General features: G+C 51.4%; 1 protein-coding gene across 1 annotated transcript in view; it reads left to right on the top strand.

Annotated features, from left to right (window-relative positions):
* The window catches only part of NKAIN1 (sodium/potassium transporting ATPase interacting 1), a 43831-nt gene extending 23141 nt beyond the window's left edge, over window positions 1-20690 (top strand). Inside the window, exons 2-7 of the mRNA XM_077137344.1 lie at window positions 13361-13498; window positions 15603-15683; window positions 16963-17160; window positions 17856-17916; window positions 18505-18586; window positions 18733-20690. Of these exons, the coding sequence (XP_076993459.1) occupies window positions 13361-13498; window positions 15603-15683; window positions 16963-17160; window positions 17856-17916; window positions 18505-18586; window positions 18733-18742 (570 nt within the window). The 3' untranslated portion in view covers window positions 18743-20690. The remainder of the gene's footprint in view (window positions 1-13360; window positions 13499-15602; window positions 15684-16962; window positions 17161-17855; window positions 17917-18504; window positions 18587-18732) is intronic.
* The last annotated feature ends 319 nt before the right edge of the window (window positions 20691-21009 follow it).

Here is a 21009-nt window from a genome sequence, read left to right on the forward strand (position 1 = left end):
TAGCCAGAGTCTCCTGGGAGAGCCCTGTTTTGCTGAGTTTTTCCCTGCCAGGATTATCTTGTGCCTTGCCCCTGTTTTAAGACTCCTCTTTGGCGGGCAATCCTTGTCACAGGCCTTCACTGCCCACTCCAGAGCCTGGTGGGGGTCCTGGGATCTGAGGATGGTACTGGGGGTGGCCCAGCTGTTTGGACATGGAGACCTGAGCCGAGGCAGAGTGGTCATTGCTAGGAAGAGAGGAGTCCTGAGAGAGTAGGCCCTGTCCTTAGCCTGCTAAGACCTCAGCATCTGCACCTGCCTCCAGCCCATCCTCCTTACCTACCTAGAGAGCACTGTGCCCAACGTGCCCAGCTCCCGTGTCGCCTGCTCAAATCTTCCCTAGTTCCTAGAAGCCAGCAGGATACAGTCCTGCTGCTCAGGCCCTGCATCTTTCCCCAGGCTGCCACCCTCTCTTCATCCATTCAGAGCTGCTCCCAGGCACCCACGCCTTTCATACTTTCATAGTCAGGGAGAGTACCAGACTTGTTCCAGTTTGCCTAGGACTTTCTCGAGTTTTGCACTGACAGTCCATGACCTGGGACCTCAGTCAGGGCCAATCCAGGACATCTGGTCACCCTACCCACACCCAGGGTTCCTCGCCATGCTGACCCAGCTCATGTCACCTAGTGATTTAATATTCATCCTTCACGGGCCATTTTCTTCTTCTTTTAATGTCTCTATATTTTTTTCTATCTAAGTATTTATTCCTCAATGTAAAAACATTACAGATAAATATATCTGGTCAAATCTCAAAGTTCCTCTTAGTATACTCCCCAGTTAATTTGATGATTCTTTTTTCTTCTTCACAGAAATAAGATCATACAGATGCAAGGGGCACATAGTTTGGTCCTCTTTCCACATCACATTGTAATGGCTGCATTGCATTCCAAGGTGTGGAGGAGACTGTGTCCCCTGCAGAGAAACATGCAGAGTGTTTCTAGTGCCTCCTGATTATAGGCAATTCAGGGCCATATTTAAATATCACCTCTTCTATGAAGCCTGCCTTGATCCTCCAAGTGGTCTGTTTTTTTTTTTTCTTTTCTCATTACTACCATTATTTTAATAATAATAGCTAACATTTATGGAGCACTCACTATGCCAGACACTTGACATATATTGTCTCATTTAATTTCCACAACACCTCTGGAATTTTTACAATTGAGGGAAACAGGATCATAAGGAAAATAAACCCAAAATCACATGACAGACGAGTCAAAGAGCCAAGACCTAAACCCAGGCAGTCTGACTCCAGAGAACATCCTGTGACTGCCACCCTAAACCACCTCCCATGATTTTCCAAATGGCGGACGGGAATGGAGGGTGCTGGGGGCCAGGCCAGCTCAGATGCCCTCTGCACCCAATGATGCACCGCACAAGGACAGAGCACATAGGAGGTGTCGTCAATAAAAAGTCAAATATGCAAAGCTGGTAGCCTCTAGCCTCTAAGCTACTTCTGCCAGACCCCAGAAATTAGGGAGGGGAAGGCCTGCTGGGAAGCACATGGCACAGTAGCCCCAGATCTGAGGAGCAGGCTCCACGGGGCTCCTGTGGGCTTCCATGGACCTATGAGAGAGGACTGCTCCGCAGGCAAAAGTTAAAAAATGGCTCTCCAGGAGTGGAGCTAGAGAGGCTGCCGAGGCCTGGGCTTGGGCAAGTCCTCCGCACTGCTGGGAGGTAGGTACCCCGCCCCCATTCTTCACAGAAGGGAAGTGGTCACAGCCACTGGCCGGAAGGCCTTGCTCTGTGCTGCCCAACCCTGCGGCCGCTGGTGGGTTTGGCCCAGATGGTTGATGGGGAGACCTGCTCCATGGGATGGAAGGACCCTTGGATTTTTTTCAGACTTCCCCTCTTCGTAGCACACTGGGCTGTTTGGCAAGGTTTATGCAAATTGATGTAGATGTATGCTAATTAGACCCATACCCGGCATTGTTCTGATGGAGCTGCCAGCCTGAGGTGTAGTAGGATAGATTTGCCCAGAAGGGGCCTGAAGAACCCCCAGCTGGGAAAGGGGTGGGGACGGGTCAGTGGTTGCTGAAATGAGGGGGTGGGGTTGTCATGGAGACAGAGGCCAGACCCAGAAGCTGCCTCTTGACAGGACCAGGGATGGCCTGGATGGGCTCGCTGAGATGGCCTCTGGCCTAACAACCACAAGCATGGTCTCTGAGGGCCAATTATGCAGAAAGCAATGACCAGCTGCTCCCTGGCTCCCCCCAGCCCCGCCAAGGCCATAAGGGCAGATGTCCTCATGGGGAAGTCTAAGGGACAGATGGATCTGGGGCCCTGATTGTCCTGAGGAAGAGGAGATTGCCACTCCAGAGCAGAAGGCATTTTCCTTTGGGGCTGTAAGGGGTGAGACCCCCAAATGCCGGTCATGCAAACCGACTCAGCAGCCCAGACTCAGAGATCAGTGCGGGGGTAAGGTAGGGAAGGGCGAGGGTGCAACTCCCAAACGAATGGGTTGGAGTCTCAGTTCTGTGTCCCTGTGGGCAAGCCCCTTCACTTCTCTGGGCCGCCATTTTTTCCTCTCATCAGTGGGGATTGAATTAAGAAATATGAGTTGAATACTTGAATTAACATGCAATAGGTGCTCAATAAGTGATTCAAAAACCCTATACTCATGAGAGGTTATTAACCTCCTTCTGGGGGGATGTGTTTTGTTCTTAATGGGAAAGAACTTTCCCTCTCTTGTCACTCTTCCTGGACCTGGCTCTCTGGGCTGGGATGGATATTCCTGGGTCAGCACTGTAGGGACAGGAACTGGGTCCACTGTACTCAGCCCTGACTTCTCAGCACTTAGGACACAAAAGGTACTAGGTGAATGTTTGTAGAATGAATGGTCGATGTTAAGTACTCAGACCAGCGCCTGGCATGTAACAGATGAACAAAGGTTAGCTGTTCCAGCACTGCCGGCAGGACGTTGGGCTGGGGCACTTGGAGAGTCCAGAGCAGGCTCTGCTCCCCACCCCACCACCCCCACCCCCATCCCCACCCCCACCTCCGCTCTGTCCTGCCTTCCTCCCCTGTCTGTCTGGGTGAGATGTCTGGTTCGTGGGAGGAGCAGTGGGGTATAGAGGCCAGGACCAAGACCCTAGCTCTGTCACTTCCAGCCTGGGTGACTTCAGGAGGCTCGGGTGGCTGCCCTGAGCCTCCTCTGAAAAGGGGGAGCCTTCAGATGGAGACCGTGGGGAGAGGGAGCCCTTGGCTGGCAAGGCCTGGAGGTGCTGGATTTGGGTGTTGTTGGGTAGGAGGGAGGAAACAGGCCCGTGACCACCCAGGCCAGACCAGAAACCGGTAGAATGGGGGCATGCGGAAAAGTGGCCGCGAGGCCCTTGGCTGAGGTCTAGGGACTCCGAGGCCAGTTGGCTGGCAGCTGCGGCAGCACCGGGCCAAGGTGAAGGTTTGGAGCTACAGAGGCCTTCCTTGTACAAATGAGAACCCTCAGGCCCGGAGGAGAGAATTGCCCAGGGCCCCGCGGCACCCATAGAGAGGAGGAGACCTCCCATCCCTTAAGCCTTGCAAGACCACGCTAGGAACCAAAACGTTAAAATATTTTCTCTTCACTTTTAAGAAATACGACAAATGTGTCAAAAATTTCAGAAATACAGAAGCATGTGTATTTAAAGTAAATGTCTCCTGTTCCCACTCCCCAGAGAGAGCTTCTCATAACCATTTGTTTTGTTTCACGGGCACTTTATTCTGCATTTATACTCACACATACTTGGTGTCTTTTTTTGGTTTTTGTTTTTTTTTTTTTTTTACAAAAATGGAATCATATTGTTCTGCAGCTTGCTTTTTTTTCACCTAGCAGTGAGAGCCTTGGCCATTTTTCTGAATCAGTACATGTGGATCATAAATCACTCACTCATTCATTCATTCATTCATTCTTCTTTCCTTCTTTTCAGTATACAGTTATTTGGCATCAACTGCATCCCAGGTCTAGTTGCTCAAAGAACTATAGGAGGAGATGCCCCAGGGGGATACTGATGGGAAACACATCTACATAGTGGGATCTGCACTGGCATGGAGGAGGCAGGGGTCTGCAGAAGACCTGGAAGAGAGGGAGGGAGGGAGCGTGTGTGTGTGTGTCTGTGTGTGTGTGTGTGTGTGTGTGTGTGTGTGCTAATGTGTTCCGGCCAGGGAGGCATTTCCACTGGCCACTGCACACAGTGGGTTGGAAACCTGGCAGAGACGTCCTTGTCATCAGCCCCCAGGGGACCACAGTCTGTGCCCAGACTTGAGCTCCTTGAGGCAGGAGACATACCAGCTTGTTCACCACCACATCCACTGCGCCTAGCCCAGGGCCTGGCACACAGTAGGTGTTCGATGGATTGAGCCCCTACTAGGTTTGTCTTCCTTGACTGGACCAGAGACTCCCAAGTCTCTGTGTGCTCCTTTTTTTTTTTTTTAAGCAGTTTTATTGAGATCAATTCAAATACTCTTCGATCCTTCTAAAGTATACAATTGCTCCTTTTAATCTCTCATTGGGTGTTGATTTCTCTCCTGCTCTGAAGGCATTGAGGTGGGGTGGAGCTCCGGGAGGGTAGCAGGATCCTCCCCTTTGGCAAGTCACTGCCCCTGTTTGCTGTCAGTTTGCTCGCCTCCCTAATGAGGGGGTTGGGCCGGTTGATCTCCAGGGGCCCTGCCCGCCCTGCTGTCTGTGGCTTCGGTCCCACTGCCTCATTTCATGGATGAGGAGCTGAGTCGAGTTTAATTTTGTCAGCTGCCTCAGAAATCCATTGGGGAAAGGGGACCTTGAGCCTGGGGGTGCAAAAAAGGCCATTTTCTGAGCACCAACTGTATCCCAGGTGCCCAGCTGAGGGATTGACATGCTCTGTCTGAATCCTCAGGACATTTTACCAGGAAGGAAACTGAGGCTCAGCAAGGGGGAGTCACTTGCCTAAGTTCACACAGTGAATCAGTGACTGTGCTGGGGAGCCCCCACCACCTCCCACCTCTGAACTAACATCAGTAAGAGAGAGAGGACCAGGCTGGACTAAACCTTCTCTGGAAACTTAAGGCGCGCCTCCCTCATCATTCCCCAGACAGCCTGACTTTGGTGTCTAAGGCCTCTGGCGACATGGCTGGAATTTTGGCCAGGGAAGTAGTTGACTTGCAGAATTGGCTGGCAAAGGCTTAGGCACTAGAGGCTTCTGATGGGTTCAGTGGCCCTGAGCCCAGCCCTTCCCCCACCCCAGCCCCTCCCCCACCCCCCAGCCGGCTTCCTGGAGCTGGGGTGAGCCCATCTGCATTATTCATCCCTTGCACCACCACCCCCGGCCCCCACCTGGTGTTGGGCTCCTGGGGTTGGCGTCTAGACAGACAAGAGCGTCCTACTGAGAACAGAAGCAGCCCTGACTTGGGGCTGAAGGTTCCCATGGCAACCGCATCCCCCTCAGCTGGCAGCTACCCGATAAATAAATAATCAGGGATGGGGGCGGGGAACTAAGGAGGAGGGGCAGCAGGGGAGCCTCAGGGAGGCCTCTGGAGAGGAGGGAGATGGCGTAGGTTGGAGGTAAGCTGGGGACAGGGGAACTGGTATTTCATTGGGCCTGGTGAGAGAAGAAGGTGGATGGAGAGAAGTGGCCAGATGTGAAAGAGATTTTAAAAGATCAAAAAGCCAGGTTCTTGATGGCAGGCTAGGCATGGAAAGCAGGGAGCAGGAAGGAGAGCAGGATCTAAAGTTGAGGTTTTCTAGCTCATGCAGCTGGACAGATCCTAGGGCTCAAAACACTGGAAATGACCAAGTTCGGACATACTGAGTTCACAGCATCCAATGTGAGCCATCCAGTGGGCAGCTGGTTAAAAGGGGAGGCTGAAATCTGAGCAGATAGTCGAATTTCCTAAGATGCGCTGCCTGGGATGAGTGAAACTTGGAGAGGGACCGAGATGTGCAGCCTTGAGTAGCTCCAACAAGAGGGTGAGGTGCACTGGTGTCAGAGTGGCCAGGGAGGGCAGAGAATGGATTGAATTTTGAGCTCCTGTATTGTACCAGACCCTGCTCTCGCCCCAGAAAGTACGGCGGTGGACAGCATAGGCAGAAATCCCTGCCCTCAGGGAGCTTGCCTTCTAATGCCTGAGACAGATGGTATGTAGGAATGGACAGAATGTTAGTCAGTGATGAGTGTCATAGGAAAAATAGAGCAGGGGTGTGGGGGGTGGGGGCACAAGGGGCTCTGTAGGGGAATATAATTTTAAATAATACTGATTCCTCCCAACCCTATGAGGGCTGTACTGTGAGTCCCCTCCTTTGTGTTGGCAGAAAAAAACTGAGGCACAGAGAAGTAAAGTGATTTGCCCAGAGGTGTGTGATCACCCGTACCACCAGGATTCTAACCTAGGCATGGACTCTCGCCTGCTCTCTGCCCCTGACCCCTAGACTGCCCTGCTCCTGGGGCAGGGCCATAGCGCAGAAACCAGAGAAAAGGATGTCGCTGTCAGGAGAGTGGGCACTTGAGGTGAGGAGAGATGAGGATGATGAGAACTATAATTCATCTCAGTAAAACCCTTCCAGTGGCCTGTCATTGGAGTGGGCAGTGGAGTGAGTGGAAGGGCGGGCACGGAAGGCTTTTAAACAATATTTGTTGCAAGAGTGTTAAGAGGGAGAAGGCATTCGCTGGAGGCGAATGAGGGGAGAGGCCTGAGAGTGATTTTTAGGAGCCGGTGGGGAGGATACCAGGGACAAGGAACAGTTGTGTTGCCCCAAGAGAAGGATGCAGATGGTGGTGGCTGAGAAGACAGGAGATGGGCTCCAGGGTGCAAGCAGAGGGATTGTCTTAGGTGGGAGGAGGGATAGCACCTTGAGAAGAGTGCGCAGGAGGGCGAGAGGTCATTGTTGGGACTAAGAGTGCAGGGGCTTTCAGGAAGGTCGAGGGCAGTGGGAAGATGTGAAAGTTATCTGGGGAAGTGAGTTCACCAGAGAGACACCATCAGATTGTGGGACAATATCAGGGACCCTGTTGAAGTCCAGGTCTGTAACTGCAGTGGGCCCAGCCTGCCCCATGTACTGACTCACTCCAGCAGAGCTTGGCTGCTTTGCAGGCACTAAGACAAGAAGCAATTTGGTTTACCTAGCTGTGGGTATTTCCCAGCAGATGTGAAAGAAAAGCAGAGGAGCGAGGGAGGGAGACTGGACTATGGGAAAAGCTGATTTTGCAATAAGGGATTGTGGAATCCCACCAGGTGAACTGGGTTACAGCGAGAGGAGAGAGCTTCAGAATGGGAGAGAAGAGGGCCCGGGGAATGGGAGACCTGATGACCAGACCAGTCACCATGAAAGGGCACAAGCTAGAGTGGTCAGAGAGGGGCCTGTCCAGTGGGTGACTCTGGAGGCAGGGTTGTTACCGGTGATGATGACACAGTTCAAGGGGTAGCCTTGGTTAGGAAATGTTGAGGGGAAGGTCAGGGGAGAGAAGGCATTTGACAGACTGTAAGGTCAAAGTGCTGGATGCGGTGGCCCCCGGATGTCAGAGTCAACCAAAATGATGCAGAAGCCAAACTCATTTGCAAAGAAGCATGACCTGAGGCCAGCAGATGACAAGGCCAGCCATGGAAGAAGGTGGCAGGACCACAGGACTGAGCCTCAGGGGCACAGGGTTATACAGTTCTGCAAGCAGCAGATCCCAGAGGGCCCGAGGAATATGGGATGGAGGAAAAGTAGCAGATTCAGTTGAGAGGACTGCAGGGAAAGCAGCATCCCTGCAAGATGTAAGGGGTGAAGGGACCCTCAGGGAAGGGGCTATGGATATAGGGGTATTTGCTGGTTTGAGGGGCATTGCAGGGGATGGGGGGATAGCTGGCCTGGGGAAAGCAGTGCTAAGGGCTGTGGAGATCCAGAGTAGAGGATTGATGGGCAGATATGCAGAACTATGGGTGTTGACAGTTAAAAGACAGGCCTGCGAGGCTTGGATGACTTGTTGTCATCTGTCCCTCTGAGGAGGTGGTTCCTGGGGTTAACAGTCAAGAGACTCGCTCTTTGTGTCTAGAGTGTTGACAGGCCCGAGGTTGGGGCCTTTCCCAAACTCTCTAGGATGTGTTCATGACAGAGTGAATGTAAAGTGATAAATTTGGCTTCCATATAGAAGTCTGGCCTTGGTCATGGCTCCTAGGGAAATAACCTCTAAATCTTTGGAACTTCCCCTGATAAAAGTATCTTTGTCTGTCCTTGGTGAGCCCCAACCACCCTGTAGCCTTAGGGTGGTGGCTGGCAACACCAGAAAGACCAACCATGTGATAAGGGGGTCTGGACTTTGAGCCAGGTCAGGGCCGTCCAACCTCCTGCCCTCTGGGAGGGGAAGGGGCTGCCACTGGAGCCCACCCCCTGGGCATTGAGTCCACCAGTCATGCCTAGGCGATGGAACCCCATAGAAACTCCGGACACCCCATGGTTGATAAAACACATGCTGTTTTGGGATGGGGGCTGTAGGCGAAGAGGACAGGGGAATTTGCATTTTGAGACCCCCTCCCAGACCTTGCCCTATTGATACCGATCAAATGGGGTTCTCTGTCCAGTGTGCACAACAGCCAATCTATAACACCAAGATTTCAAAGCCAGAGAGGGTTTATTGCCATATGAAGCAAGGACAGATGACCTATGGGCCTGAAATCCATCTCCCCAAATCGAAGGAGTTTAGGGTTTTAATGGATACAAAAACGCAAAGGTAGAGTTGTTGCCATTACAATAATAATAAACAATTGCAATATTCAAAATTGTAAAGGAGTAGAGCTCAGTAAAGTAACCACTACAGTAACTGTTATACAGTTATACAATAGTATAAACACTGTAGTCAGCAGTTAGTTCTGGGCTGACTCAAGTTCCTTCATTAATAAACATTAGGGGGTTGTCTTTGAAGTCTTAAGACTAATTCTTGTAACCCTTGGGGATTTTTACAATGACGAGATAAAGTTTATATAGTTATACGATCGTTATCAAAGATCAAGGCCTCTGGGTTACAAGTCAGTGGGTTTCAGTAATTTCAAGTATTTCTTTTGGCTGTTCTAAGAAAAAGGCATCAATATAATGATTCGGTCATCCTAATTATTTGTTAATTCTTACTTTCATTACTCTTTTAATGGCTTCTGCTTATTTTATCCTTTTACTTTAATATGACTATAATATTAAGCATAGTGCTTTTAGCGAGTTCTAGGAGGTGTTCTAGTGAATTATCGAACCTAGGAGGGTGATGGGGACCTCCAGATTTGTAGCCAGTGGGTCAGAAATGCAGGCAGCCTGGGCCTCCGAACTTGCAACTGGAGAGTGAAGGGCAGTTTGGTAGAGGGTGAGCCTGAACCCCGGGGAGCCTGCCTAACTCTGCTGAGTCAGAGTCAGAACTGAATTGAACTGCATAGTAGTTGCTGATCATAGCCATTAGAATGACCCAGTGAGATTTGTATTTTGGAAGAAGCACCCCTTCTCTACCAGGGGGAGGCTGGACGCTGCAAAGTCAGACAGGAAGCTGCAGCAGTTACCCACAGGACTTCCATTCTGGCCCATTTAGGATAAAGGGTCAAGAAGCTAGCTTAACCTGGCTTGCAGGCTGTACCCAGGTAAAATTATCTCCTAAGTTGGCTCTTTTCTCAATGCATATGAAATTTTTGCAGAGGAATAATAGGTTGCTGTTGCCGCTACACCATTCCTCCCAGCAACACAACAAAGACACACCAAAGCCAGTTATGATTCACAATCAGCACAGCTCTCAGAACAACATTTCTGCACTGGGCCAACCAGATGGGGAAGACATTTCTCCTATTTTGTTCTTTTCATTGTTAATTACCTGCATATCACTGCTGCACAAGTGGAAGTCCTGGGATGTTTGACTTGCTTTTCTAACTGAAAATAGCAATAACTTTAAAATTCAGAATATTTATAAGATGCTGAATTTCTTTTGTTCTTTTAGGTTGCTGAATTTCAGTTTTAAGAAAAGATGCAATTAAATCTATCTCTGCAGTCACCACTGGAGGGAGAGATGCCATCATTCTGGCCTGGGTTGTAGAATTGCTACAAACATGGGTTTGTAACTGTCCAGTTTCCCATCCATCTCTTCTTACAGAATCTAAGTTCCCAAAGGGCAGGGATCACGACTCACTCACTTCTGTACCCTGATGCCCAGCACAGGGCCTCACACAGACTAAACATTCTACAAATAAATAGACGATATATTTATTGGATGAATGAATGTTGATGAATGGCTAAGAGGATGGGGTGGAGATGAATGGGTAAATGATTGCTGGATGGGAGGTTGGAGGGAGGATGGATGGCTGCTCGATATACCCTGAGAGAGACCAGAAGAGCCAGTGTTCTATGTTCAGTGGAAGGAGACATCCCTTTGGGACAGAGCATTCAGGAAGGTCTTCCTAGAAAGGGGGAAAAGCAAGCTGTACTTTAAAGACCAAAGAGGACTTGAGAAAGGGAAAGTGAGACTTCAAGTGTTGTTTCAGTCGCTTGGGGCAGGAGCTGATGGGGAATAAAGGATTGACCCAGATCTTACCCAGCTTTCAATGCCAGACCAAGAAGCTTAGACTTTGTCTTCTATTAATTAGCGACCATTAATGAAGTCTAATTGTCTACAACATATGTGATATCACCATGTCCTCACAACAACTTTTCAGGGGAGGGATTTTCTTCCCTATTTATAGTTGCAGAAATAAGCTCAGAGAAGGAAAGTGACCTGCCCCAAGTCACATAGCAAGCTGGAATTTGAACTCCTTTAAGTGACTCCAGAGCTTCATTTTCTTTTTAAAACTACCCCAGGCTGCTCACTCTATCATTGAGGTCATGGGGAACACAGGAGTTTAGAGCGGAGGCCAGGGTGGTGGTGGGGTGGTAATATCATGGATCAGGTGGATGTGCCTTGGCAGGGTGTCTCCCGAGCTCCCCAGAGTCTGGGCATCTCTGTCACAGCCTCCTTCTCTGTCCATCCTCTGATGGGGACTTCCTTCCCTAGGAGCAAGTGCCAGCCGAGCCAAGGGCATCAAGCTGGACACCAAACCACCGGTACTCCTGTGGCTTTACGGCCTGACGGAGTCAGGAGAAGGAGTGAAGCATAGAAGTTGGAGAGGAGCTTTCAGGAGTAGGAGCTGCAGAGGCTGTGGCAGTTAGCCCTGGGCAAGCCTAGGCAGTTTCTCCCCCTGGGTCAGCAGACCACTGAAGTCAGACCTGGAAGGGCCCTTAGAATTCACCTAGTCCAGTGCCCTCTATGAACGGAAGAGGAACCAAACACCCAGGGGGGAAGGTGGCCTCCCAAGGACATCCAGGAGTCAACTCAAGATCTCCACCAGAACCGACCAGTGCTGCTTGGAAAGTATAGTATGTCTGTGCCAAGATGAGACAGGTGGTAGAGAAAAACAGAACAGCTGCTGGCTTTGCCACCAACCTGCTGTGTGACTTTGGACAATTCACTTCCCCTCTCTGAGCTTCACGTTCTCTTCAAAACAAGATAATGATCCCAGCCCTGCCTTTCTGCCAAGGAGTATCCAGTGAGAGATGAACTTGGAAAGCTCTTTACAATCTGCATAGCCTGGGAGGGGAGCCACTAGCAAGAAGCAGGTTAGTGCCAGGTGGGACGGTGCCAGAGTTAGGCCTGGCACCACCAGGCTCCCTTAACAACTCCCTTGCCCAAGCCTGCAGCTTCTTTGATGTCTGCCCAAGCTTTGCCATCTGTGTGACAATATCAACTCCCTCTCCTCCTGCCTCTCTGTCAGGAAAGAGGCTTCTGGAATTTACTCACTATATCAGAATCTTCCCTCTCCCTCTTCAGCAAGACCCTCTTCTTTCTCCTTCTATTTTAGACAGATCTCTTGGTTGCAAGTAATAGAAATCAGAAGTACAAGGAGAGGGAAATAGCTTTAAGCATGGCTAGATTCATGACCTATGATGTCATTAAGATTTTTCCCTTACTTATTCATTCTTATTCTCTCATTCTCTTCTTGCTCTCAGTTGTAGCTTCCCTCTCAGACAGGCTGTACCCTCAAGGTGGCAGAGTCAGACACCAGCAGCTCCAAGCTGACACCCATTTAGATATGCTGGCAGATGGCAACTCTTTCCAAACTACTTAGGAAATATCCAGGACAGCTCTCAGGGCCAGGGCACAGGGCGAGTGCCCATATCTGAACCATCACTGTATCCGTGGTTATTTGGCTAGTCCTGAGTCTTGCACCCACCCCAGAAACAAGAAGTGGGGTCAGCCCCACCCAAACCACAAGGACAGCGTGTGTGGGAGGTACTTCTCTAAACAAAGGGATGGATTCCATCACCCAAAGAAGGGAACAGTCAAACAATAGGTTTCCTCGGCACCTTTGTTTATAAGTGCATCAGCTGAAAGATCAGACCCAGGGGCTGCTGGGAAGAGGGTGTTGGTTGATCCCTGTATCTGTTATCTTTTGTAGCATAACGAATCACTCCAAAATTTAGGAGTTTAAAACAACAACCATTTAATTTAGCGCAGGATTCTGTGAGTCAGCTGGGAGAGTCCTCTGGTCTGGGGTCTCCTGTGTCTGTGGTCAGCTGCCATGTTGGTTAGGAGCCAGATGATCCAGGATGATCTCACTCAGATGGTAAACGGTTGATGGTTGACGGGCTGCCAGCTGGGATGCCTCAGTTCTCCTCCCCTTTGCCTCTCGGCTCCTTCACAAGGAGGTCTGTGGGTTACAAGTGAAGTGGGCAAGCTCCAGTGCACACGCGTTATCCAAGCCTTCACGTGCATCGTGTTTGCTGAAGTCCCATTGCAACTCAAGTCACATAGCCAAGTACAGAGGTGGTATGGGAGACACTACAAAGACAGGGAAAGGAAGAATTCGAGGCCAGCTCCCTTGGGGAAGGGGAGTGAAGGAAATCCCTTTCTCTATGGCCCATGGGTCCTGGAAGGGATTTGTGGCCAGAGAAACCTCCAGATAGGGGTCCTTGGAACAGGAGACTTGGGCGTGGGGACTTCCCTGGGTCCTCGAGGGCCATGGTTCAGCCCTTCCCTGAACCCTGGAGACAGTGTCTTGGTCTTAGTCCCACAGAGCTGGGGAAGGTGCGGGAGCTTGAGCTGGTAGTAAAGGAGGGCCTCCTTGGTAGAGAGGAAAATGTTCTGAACCCTGGCTCCCACCTCCCCTCATCCCACCCCAACGCGATAATCAGGGCCCATCCCCACTCCTCCCCCCAGACCTGCCCCCATCTCCCATCATCCTGTTGGTACTGTGGGGCTGGGATGGCCTTAAGACTTGTGCACAGTCGGACCACAGTGCTCATCACCATGGTAACCGGTGTCTTCCACTCCACGGGGTCAGAGAAGCGTCCCTGTCTTTTTAGGCACGACTGTGGCCTCAGCCTGCTCTCTCCCGACAGGTGGCTGCACTGGAGCGGCAGATCTTTGACTTCCTGGGCTACCAGTGGGCTCCCATCCTGGCCAACTTCCTACACATCATGGCCGTCATCCTGGGCATCTTTGGCACGGTGCAGTACCGCTCCCGGTACCTCATCCTGGTAAGGCTCCCCCCAGCCCCTCGCTGGATCATCCCTGTCCCCCAGCTTCTCTCTCTCTGCCCTGCCCATGCTTCCCTGCTCCTTTAGCCAGAGCCGCACCCCCATCCGCGCACCCAGACCCCTGCTCTGTCTCGGCTCCAGCCCGGCTGGCGGAATGGATGCCCAAACCCCAGTCCTTCTCTGTCCAGCGGACACAAGGTTAGTATTTCTCCTAAAGAACTTCCTAGGGAAACAGTCCAGATATGAACAAGTGGTATCATTTAGTGAGTGCCTGCCATGTGTCAGGCACGCTGCCCAGGGTCTCACATGCTTTATTTCATCTTTATGACAGCCCTATGAGCTGTATGTTGCCATCTCCATTTTCCAGATGAGGAAACTGAGGCTCAGAATGGTTACAAAGCTTCCTAAGGTCACACAGCTAATAAGTGGCAGAGCCAGGATCAGAGCCTCAGATCCGAAGTGGAGGCTCCTGCCACGTCACCATGCTGCCTCAGTGAGCCCGGGGAAGGTTGAGGGATGGACAGACCTCATCTTCTTTAGTGTCTCTGAAGCATCCTGTCTGTTGGTTGCCATGATCTCACTCCTTCGGGGTCCCTGCTGACTGATGTTCATTGAAGATATGTTCCAGAGTGGCTGGTATGGCTTTGAGGTCAGCACCCACCTGCACTCCAGGCCCAGGAATTCCTCCTCCTTCTTCCTCGTAGGATCCCTGCTCCCTGGTGGTCTCAGTCATTGCCTGTTTTCAGCCAGATTCCCCCATGTCTCCTGCTATTTACTAGTGACCCACCCACATGTCTCTCTTGAGGTAAAAGGCTTTTCGGTGGATTTACTACATAAATGCTTAGCACCTACAGTCGTGACAGCATACATTCCATGCTGCCACCCAGCCCACTTGAACTCATTCTAGGATTTCTTTCTGTTTCCCACGGCTCAGCCCCTAGCGACCAGTAAGCAGGGCTTCCAAAACCCCTCACCTAAGATCGGAGAATTCACTCTCCGGTTCTCAGAAAAGTCCTAAGCCCCACTATAAGCACCACTGTCTACCACTGTCAAGTGGCAGCCACTGGAATTGCAGACTTAGCTGGAAACAGCCAGCTCCCAGACCTACTTTAACCTCAGCCTCTCTAGCTTTTTGCCGAGGAAGGGGTGCTGTTCTCCCCCAGAAGTGGCCACATCTGGGATGCTGGAGAAATGAGAGGCCAAGTGGTCCTGGCACTATCCTCACAGTGCTGCTCCCACACCCGCCCCCAGCCCCGCCCTCTCCCTCCAACCAGATGGAGGGATTGCTGGAGCTGCAGCCAACGGTCACTTGGGTGTGGTTTACAGAGCAAGAAGGGAAGGGAGAGGAGTGACAAAGTGAGAGCTCCCAGGACCCAGTCTGTGCTCCCTTTCCATCCTTGGGGCCTCACCCTCCCACCCGCTGAAAAATTCCAATCCTCTGCCTCAGACCTTCTGACATCCCACTTCTAATTAAAGGCTGGGGTTTAACCTTCCTATAAGGCACTTCCTTTAGTTGGTGACTGATTCCCCCATTGAGCACCTGCTGTGTGCTGGGTACTGTCATTGCCCTGGTGAATAGGGCTAGCAAGGTCCTTGCCCTCTAGTGGCTTACTACCTGGAACATGTTTATAAAACTGTCATCCAAGATCCCAATCCCCTAGGGATTGTTTAAAAAGCTCCCAAGCTCCATCACTGGTGATTCATGATCAGTAGGTATGCAGGTGGGACCCAAGAACCTATGTCTTTAACAAACTCCCCACGCGATTCCAATACATTCCAGAGACTTCTGGTCTAGTGGATTTGTTCTCTGAAGAGTGGATAGAATTAGCAATCAGAGGACTGGGGTTTAAGTGCCAGCTCTCCCTCTTCTTAACTGTGTGATCTTGAAAACTTAATCTCTCTGGGCTTTAAAATTAGTGATCTCTAAAGAGAGGATGGTGCCTGCCTTGCAGCACTGTTGTAGGACTGAATGGACGTAAAAGTGATTTGTAAACCACAGTGTCCCCCTACAAAGGTCTTCTCAGTCTTTAAGCTCAGTCTGCATTGACACACCCCACTGTCATGCTCCCAGACCTCACCTTGATTCCTCCTCTGCTTTCCCCAGTATGCAGCCTGGTTGGTGCTCTGGGTTGGCTGGAATGCGTTTATCATCTGCTTCTACCTGGAAGTTGGACAGCTGTCCCAGGTAAGCCTCAGGCCTAGGAGTGCCATAGGACACTATCCCGAGGGTTCTTGGTATAACGTGGTTCTAGGGCATTATGTCTTGGAGATACCTCCCTCTACAAACCCAAATAATCTGGGCTCCCCACATTTTGTTCTGGCTTCCTCCACACTTCTCAGAAACAAATGATGGTGAAGATAAGTCCAAAGAGCAACCAGTGAGAAAGAAGGTGGGCTGAGGGTCCCAATTGCTCACAAGTTCAGTAGAAACCAACAGAATATGGTGGCCCAGAAAAGGGTATTAAGGTCCCATTAATAGAAATAGAGTGTTCAGAGCAAGGGAGGTGCCGTGGCACTTTGTTGTGCTTAGACTACAGAGAGTTGGGTCCAGTTTTGATCATTACTTTTCAAAAGGGAAAGAGACTAGTTAGAGTTTGTTCAGGAAAAATTGAGGGAACAATGCTATCTGCAGAACTATCAAAGAACGTGGGTGCATTTAGCTTGGAGAAGAGCAAGCCCAAAGGGGCTCAAATTCCATTTACAGATAAGGCAAAATTTTGTGAATAAGACCACTGGCTTTGTAGTTCCACCCTGCTAGATTCAAATCCTGGCTTCAGGATTTCTTAGCTGTGTGACCCTGGGCAAGTGGCTGAACCTCTCCGAGCTTCTGTTTCCTCATCCATTAAGTGGAGATAATTGCAACCTCAACTTCATGTGGTTGCTAAGGGGATGAAACGAGATCATGCATCTAAGTGCTTGACACCTGATTAGCATGCAGGGAATGTTTGTTGGCCGCCTGAATGAATGAATGGATCAATGCATACATGTATGCCTACCCCTGTTTAAGAACTTCTGATCTAGCCCAGACCATTCTCCCTTTAACAGATGAGAATACCAAGGACCAAAGAGAGGTTTGCCCAGAATCACACACAGGGGGAACAGTAGAGAGGCCAAATAGGCTGAGAAGGGGCCTGTATTGAGGAGCTCATCAGTCAGTGGGAAGTTGGACCTGGTCACTGTTAATGTCCCTTACAGCTCTGAAATTCCCAGGCTCCTGTGGGTCAGCACCAGCCCCTTCCAGCTCCTTGATGGAAGAGTGAGGCCTACACGGGCTTCAAGCGCCACCTATTGGCCAAATATGGACTTGCAGTTGCAGACTCCCTCCATTACCTTCACAAATCAAGCCTGGAGCGAAGGCTGCTACTACAGTCCAGGTGTGAAATAGGCCTTATATGAGGTCCCCTGAAGCCTGGGGAGTCTCTCCCTCTCCTCCGATTCAGTATCCCAGGCCCCTCTGCCCCCAGGACCGGGATTTCATCATGACCTTCAACACGTCCCTCCACCGCTCCTGGTGGATGGAGAACGGGCCAGGCTGCCTGGTGACACCTGTCTTGAACTCCCGCCTGGCCCTGGAGGACCACCATGTCATCTCCGTCACTGGCTGCCTGCTTGACTATCCTTACATCGAGGCACTCAGCAGTGCCCTGCAGATCTTCCTGGCAGTGAGTCTTCCTGTCCCCTCACCCCCATCTTACACACGCTCCCAGAGGTGAAAATCTCCATTCCAGCCCCTTTATCTAGCCCTGCTAGGAGGGGATGGACCTAGGTCTTCCAGCCTGCCTGTCCTCTGCCTGTTCCATATCTTGTACCACCTCCCTTCACCCCTGCCCCTGCTGCAATGAGGGAAGTAAGCCAGTTTAATGAAAAGTATGAGATATCAGACTATAAGTCAGTCTGGCTGGGCTTGAATCTCCAGTGTATCTGCTGCGTGACTCTCGACAAGCCACTTGCCCTAGCCAAGCTTACTTCCTTATTTACAGAGAGGAGTGTTGTAAGAATAAAATAAGAGAGTAGCTGGCAAAGTGCCTAATGATACAGAAATGGCTCCAAAATAGCAATAGGTCTTATTTCTAGAAGGGCCAGCTCTCTTCCAGGCACTTTGCATACAGACACCTAGTACGATGTTGTCCATATCCACTTGGGGAAACAGAGACTCAAAAGATGTAAAGTAATGACTTGTCCAAAGTCTCCCTCCCAGAACACAGAATGGAACTAGATGTGTTTGACTTTAAGGCACAGTCATTTAATTTGTGGTTGTTACGAGTTTGCCTTTCTCCTAACCTCCAAGCTGGGGCAAGCAGGGGTGAGGAGGGGCTTCCCTCTCCTTCCCTCTCTGATGTACCACTCCCTCCTCCAGCTGTTCGGCTTCGTCTTTGCCTGCTACGTGAGCAAAGTGTTCTTGGAGGAGGAGGACAGCTGTGAGTAAGGGGCCCTTGGGGAATTGGGGAAGCCTGGCCACGCACCACTCCGCCCCTTCAGCACCCTGGACAGAGGCCCACACGAGACGGCGGGGAGGGGGGCCCTCTGGGAGGGGTGGGGGAGTCTGCCTAGCCAGCCCTGTCCATGGCCCTAGCACCAACCCTCTAACGACCCTACTTAGGCCCTGCACCTCGGAGGGGCCCCACAAGCCCACCTCTCCCTGGCAGCAGGATGAATCTTAAGATTTCATTTCCCTTCACCCACCCCCCTGGGAGTCCTGCCTCTTAAGTGTCGTCAGCCCCGCTCCCTAAAGCCTTCTACCTTTTGTGACCGCTTTGCCCCTCCGGCTGTACCTTTTCAGGGTGTTGAAACAATCTTGGGCAGTCTCCCCGCGTCCGAACCCTTATATGCCCATCCTTCCTTATCCGGCAGAGCCCCGCCCCTTAGCCCCTCTCCCCTCCCCAGCCCCTTCCCCGGCTTTTCGGGCTCTGCTTCCTGCCCCTCAAATTCTTCCCTTTCAGGACCCAGCCCCTTTAACTCGTCCCCGACCTGCACACTCCTAATCTGTCCCTCCCCGACCCCCGCAGTTGACTTCATCGGTGGTTTTGACTCCTACGGTTACCAGGCGCCCCAGAAGACGTCGCATTTACAACTGCAGCCTCTGTACACGTGAGTCCTGGCGCCGAACCGGGTGGGGTTGGGGGCCGGGACGTTAACTGTTGTGGGAAAGAAGGGGAAGGGGATGCAGGGCAGCCGTGTGTCTCCATCTGCATTCTTTGGGGCCCACTTCCCTAACCTACCTTTGTTTCCGCCAGATCGGGGTAGCTTCTGCCCCGCGCCCACCCCGGCGTCCCACCCTTGGCGGCAGGACTGACAGCCACAGAGGCCAGGTCGGGCCTAGATAGACAAGCGCGCCCCCTGGCGGCTTGCGGACCAACTGCAGCCTGCGCCGGCTCCACCTGAGTTTGCAGCCTCGGACTTGGCCCTTCGGACTTGGCCCTTCGTAGCCGGACTTAAGGAGCGGGGCGGGGTGGGGCGGGAGCGGGGTGGTTCTCGGGGGTTTGTATTTTTTTTATCTCAGCCTTGGCGTGCTCTGGGGCCTCCCTTCCTTCCCCTCCAGCCTCTCGGTCTTGCTCTTCATCCAGCACTCTGTCCCCTGTACAAAGACAAACAGCTGAAGGGACAGACTCACCACAACTCATCCCACACACATATACCAGCTCTGGGGAAAGATACCGCCAATTGGGAGTAGGAGTCGTGGGTTCTGATCGCAGTTCCAGCACTGACTGAAATCTGGCAGAGCCCTTGCCCTCCGTGGGCTGCAGCCTCCCCACCTCCAGTTACTAATTCCTTAGCAGGTGGAGTTCTTTTTAGCCTTCCCATTTGATTAATGCCCTGGGCTAGGCTAAGATTAAAATGCCCACTTTGCAGCTGTGGAAACTGAGGCCCAAAGATGTGGGGTGATTTGCTTGAGGCCACACAGCTAGGCTTCTGATAGGGCCAGGCCTTGAATCACAGTGCACTTTCTGTAGTGTCAGACTCCAAAAACCAGGGGCTGGTCTCTGAGTTCCATTTCCAAGCCCCCTTCCAGCTTGGGCCTTGAGAAACCATGTGCTCTCTGGCACATGCTCACCCCACTCCCCCCCCCCATTCCCCCCACCCCTGCCACCATCCTTGCCAGCGTCTCTCTTAAAGCAATATACATGTTTTCTTATTGGGAACCAAACAGATAAGCCCAGAGCCCTGAATTCTGCCTGACTCACAGGGGAGCCTTCCTAGGCTCATCCTCTGTCCACCCACCCTTGGCAAACTCTCACTCTCTTCTCCAATAAAGGGGTGCCTCAGCTCAACCATTCCACCTCCTTCCGGGTCCCTGAGGTTGGGTCTGCTATACCCATGATCCCCGAGCCCTTCAGCAACTCCACCAGCCCTTCAAGGGTCTATTTACCTCACCAGTTGGAAGACTGGTGGTTCTGGAATGAAAGAGGGCAAGTCAGCATTGCCCCATCACCAACGTGTACAGATCACCAGCATCTGCTACCACTCCAGCATTCAGAGGCAGTCTCCAAAAATCTGAGGTGCTCTGAAGGGGCATGATGGGGGTAGGGGTAATGAGGAGAGCTTGGGAGGGCCAGCAAATGTGAACTTGTTCTCCCCACTTCTCTCCACATCTACCACTGAGGATCCTGTGTTCTCTGCACTGTCCCCAGGCAGGCGGATCAGGCCTCTTCATCCCTGTCTGAAGTAGAAGTGGCCCTGGATTATGAAGGAGAATTTGAGATGGAGGGAAGCCCAGGTGGTACAGATGGTTTGCTCACCTGAGCCCAAGTACAGGGACCACTCTACTCCTTGTTCTCCAACCTCAGATCTAGCATTCTCCACTTTCTAAGGCCAAATGTCCTGGGCCTAGGATGGCACCCCCACATCCACCTGCCCATCTGCAGTGCTTTGCCAGGGAGCTAGCTCCATGAGTTCCTTTGGCCACCAGAGGCACTGAGGTCCCAGAAATCTGTCCAGCCAACCCAAGAGGGGGACAGTTCCCTTCAGACTGGGTCAGTTCCTCCCTTCAGCCCCTCTCCACCCCCAGCCAGCTTTCATCTTTTCCCATCCTCACACCCCCACCTCCTTTCTACTCAACGGGTTTAGCCACTAGTGCTTTGAAGCCTTTTGTTTTTATAAGACAGTTTTTGCAAAGAGGCCAGGTTGTCTTCTCACTGGAACCTTGCAAGGTGGGGAGTGCTCCCCTGGTTTCTGTGCAGGTGATTGATTAAAGATGGTGTTTTCTTCTCTATCTCCTTGTCTTTCCCCATGAGTCAGCAGGGTGGGCAAGGCTGGGGATCAATGTCATCATCATCATCAAACTCCTGGGCCACTGGCCTATGTCTGATTAGCTGTATGGCTTTGGGCAAGTCACTCATTCCTCATCCAAAAGACGCAGGTTGGACTAAATTAGTGGGTTCCTAAATCTAGTGGCACAGTCCTTTGGAGAGCTTGCAATTTATTTCTCTGGTTAAGTGCATTTTAAGTTACTGATTCCAAATATCTTTTGCATCTTGATTCTACCCTCTTCCTGATAATTCAGCTTCCTGGCA

This window comes from Tamandua tetradactyla, chromosome 2 (assembly GCF_023851605.1).
Source record: "Tamandua tetradactyla isolate mTamTet1 chromosome 2, mTamTet1.pri, whole genome shotgun sequence".
Taxonomy (NCBI): Eukaryota; Metazoa; Chordata; class Mammalia; order Pilosa; family Myrmecophagidae; genus Tamandua; species Tamandua tetradactyla.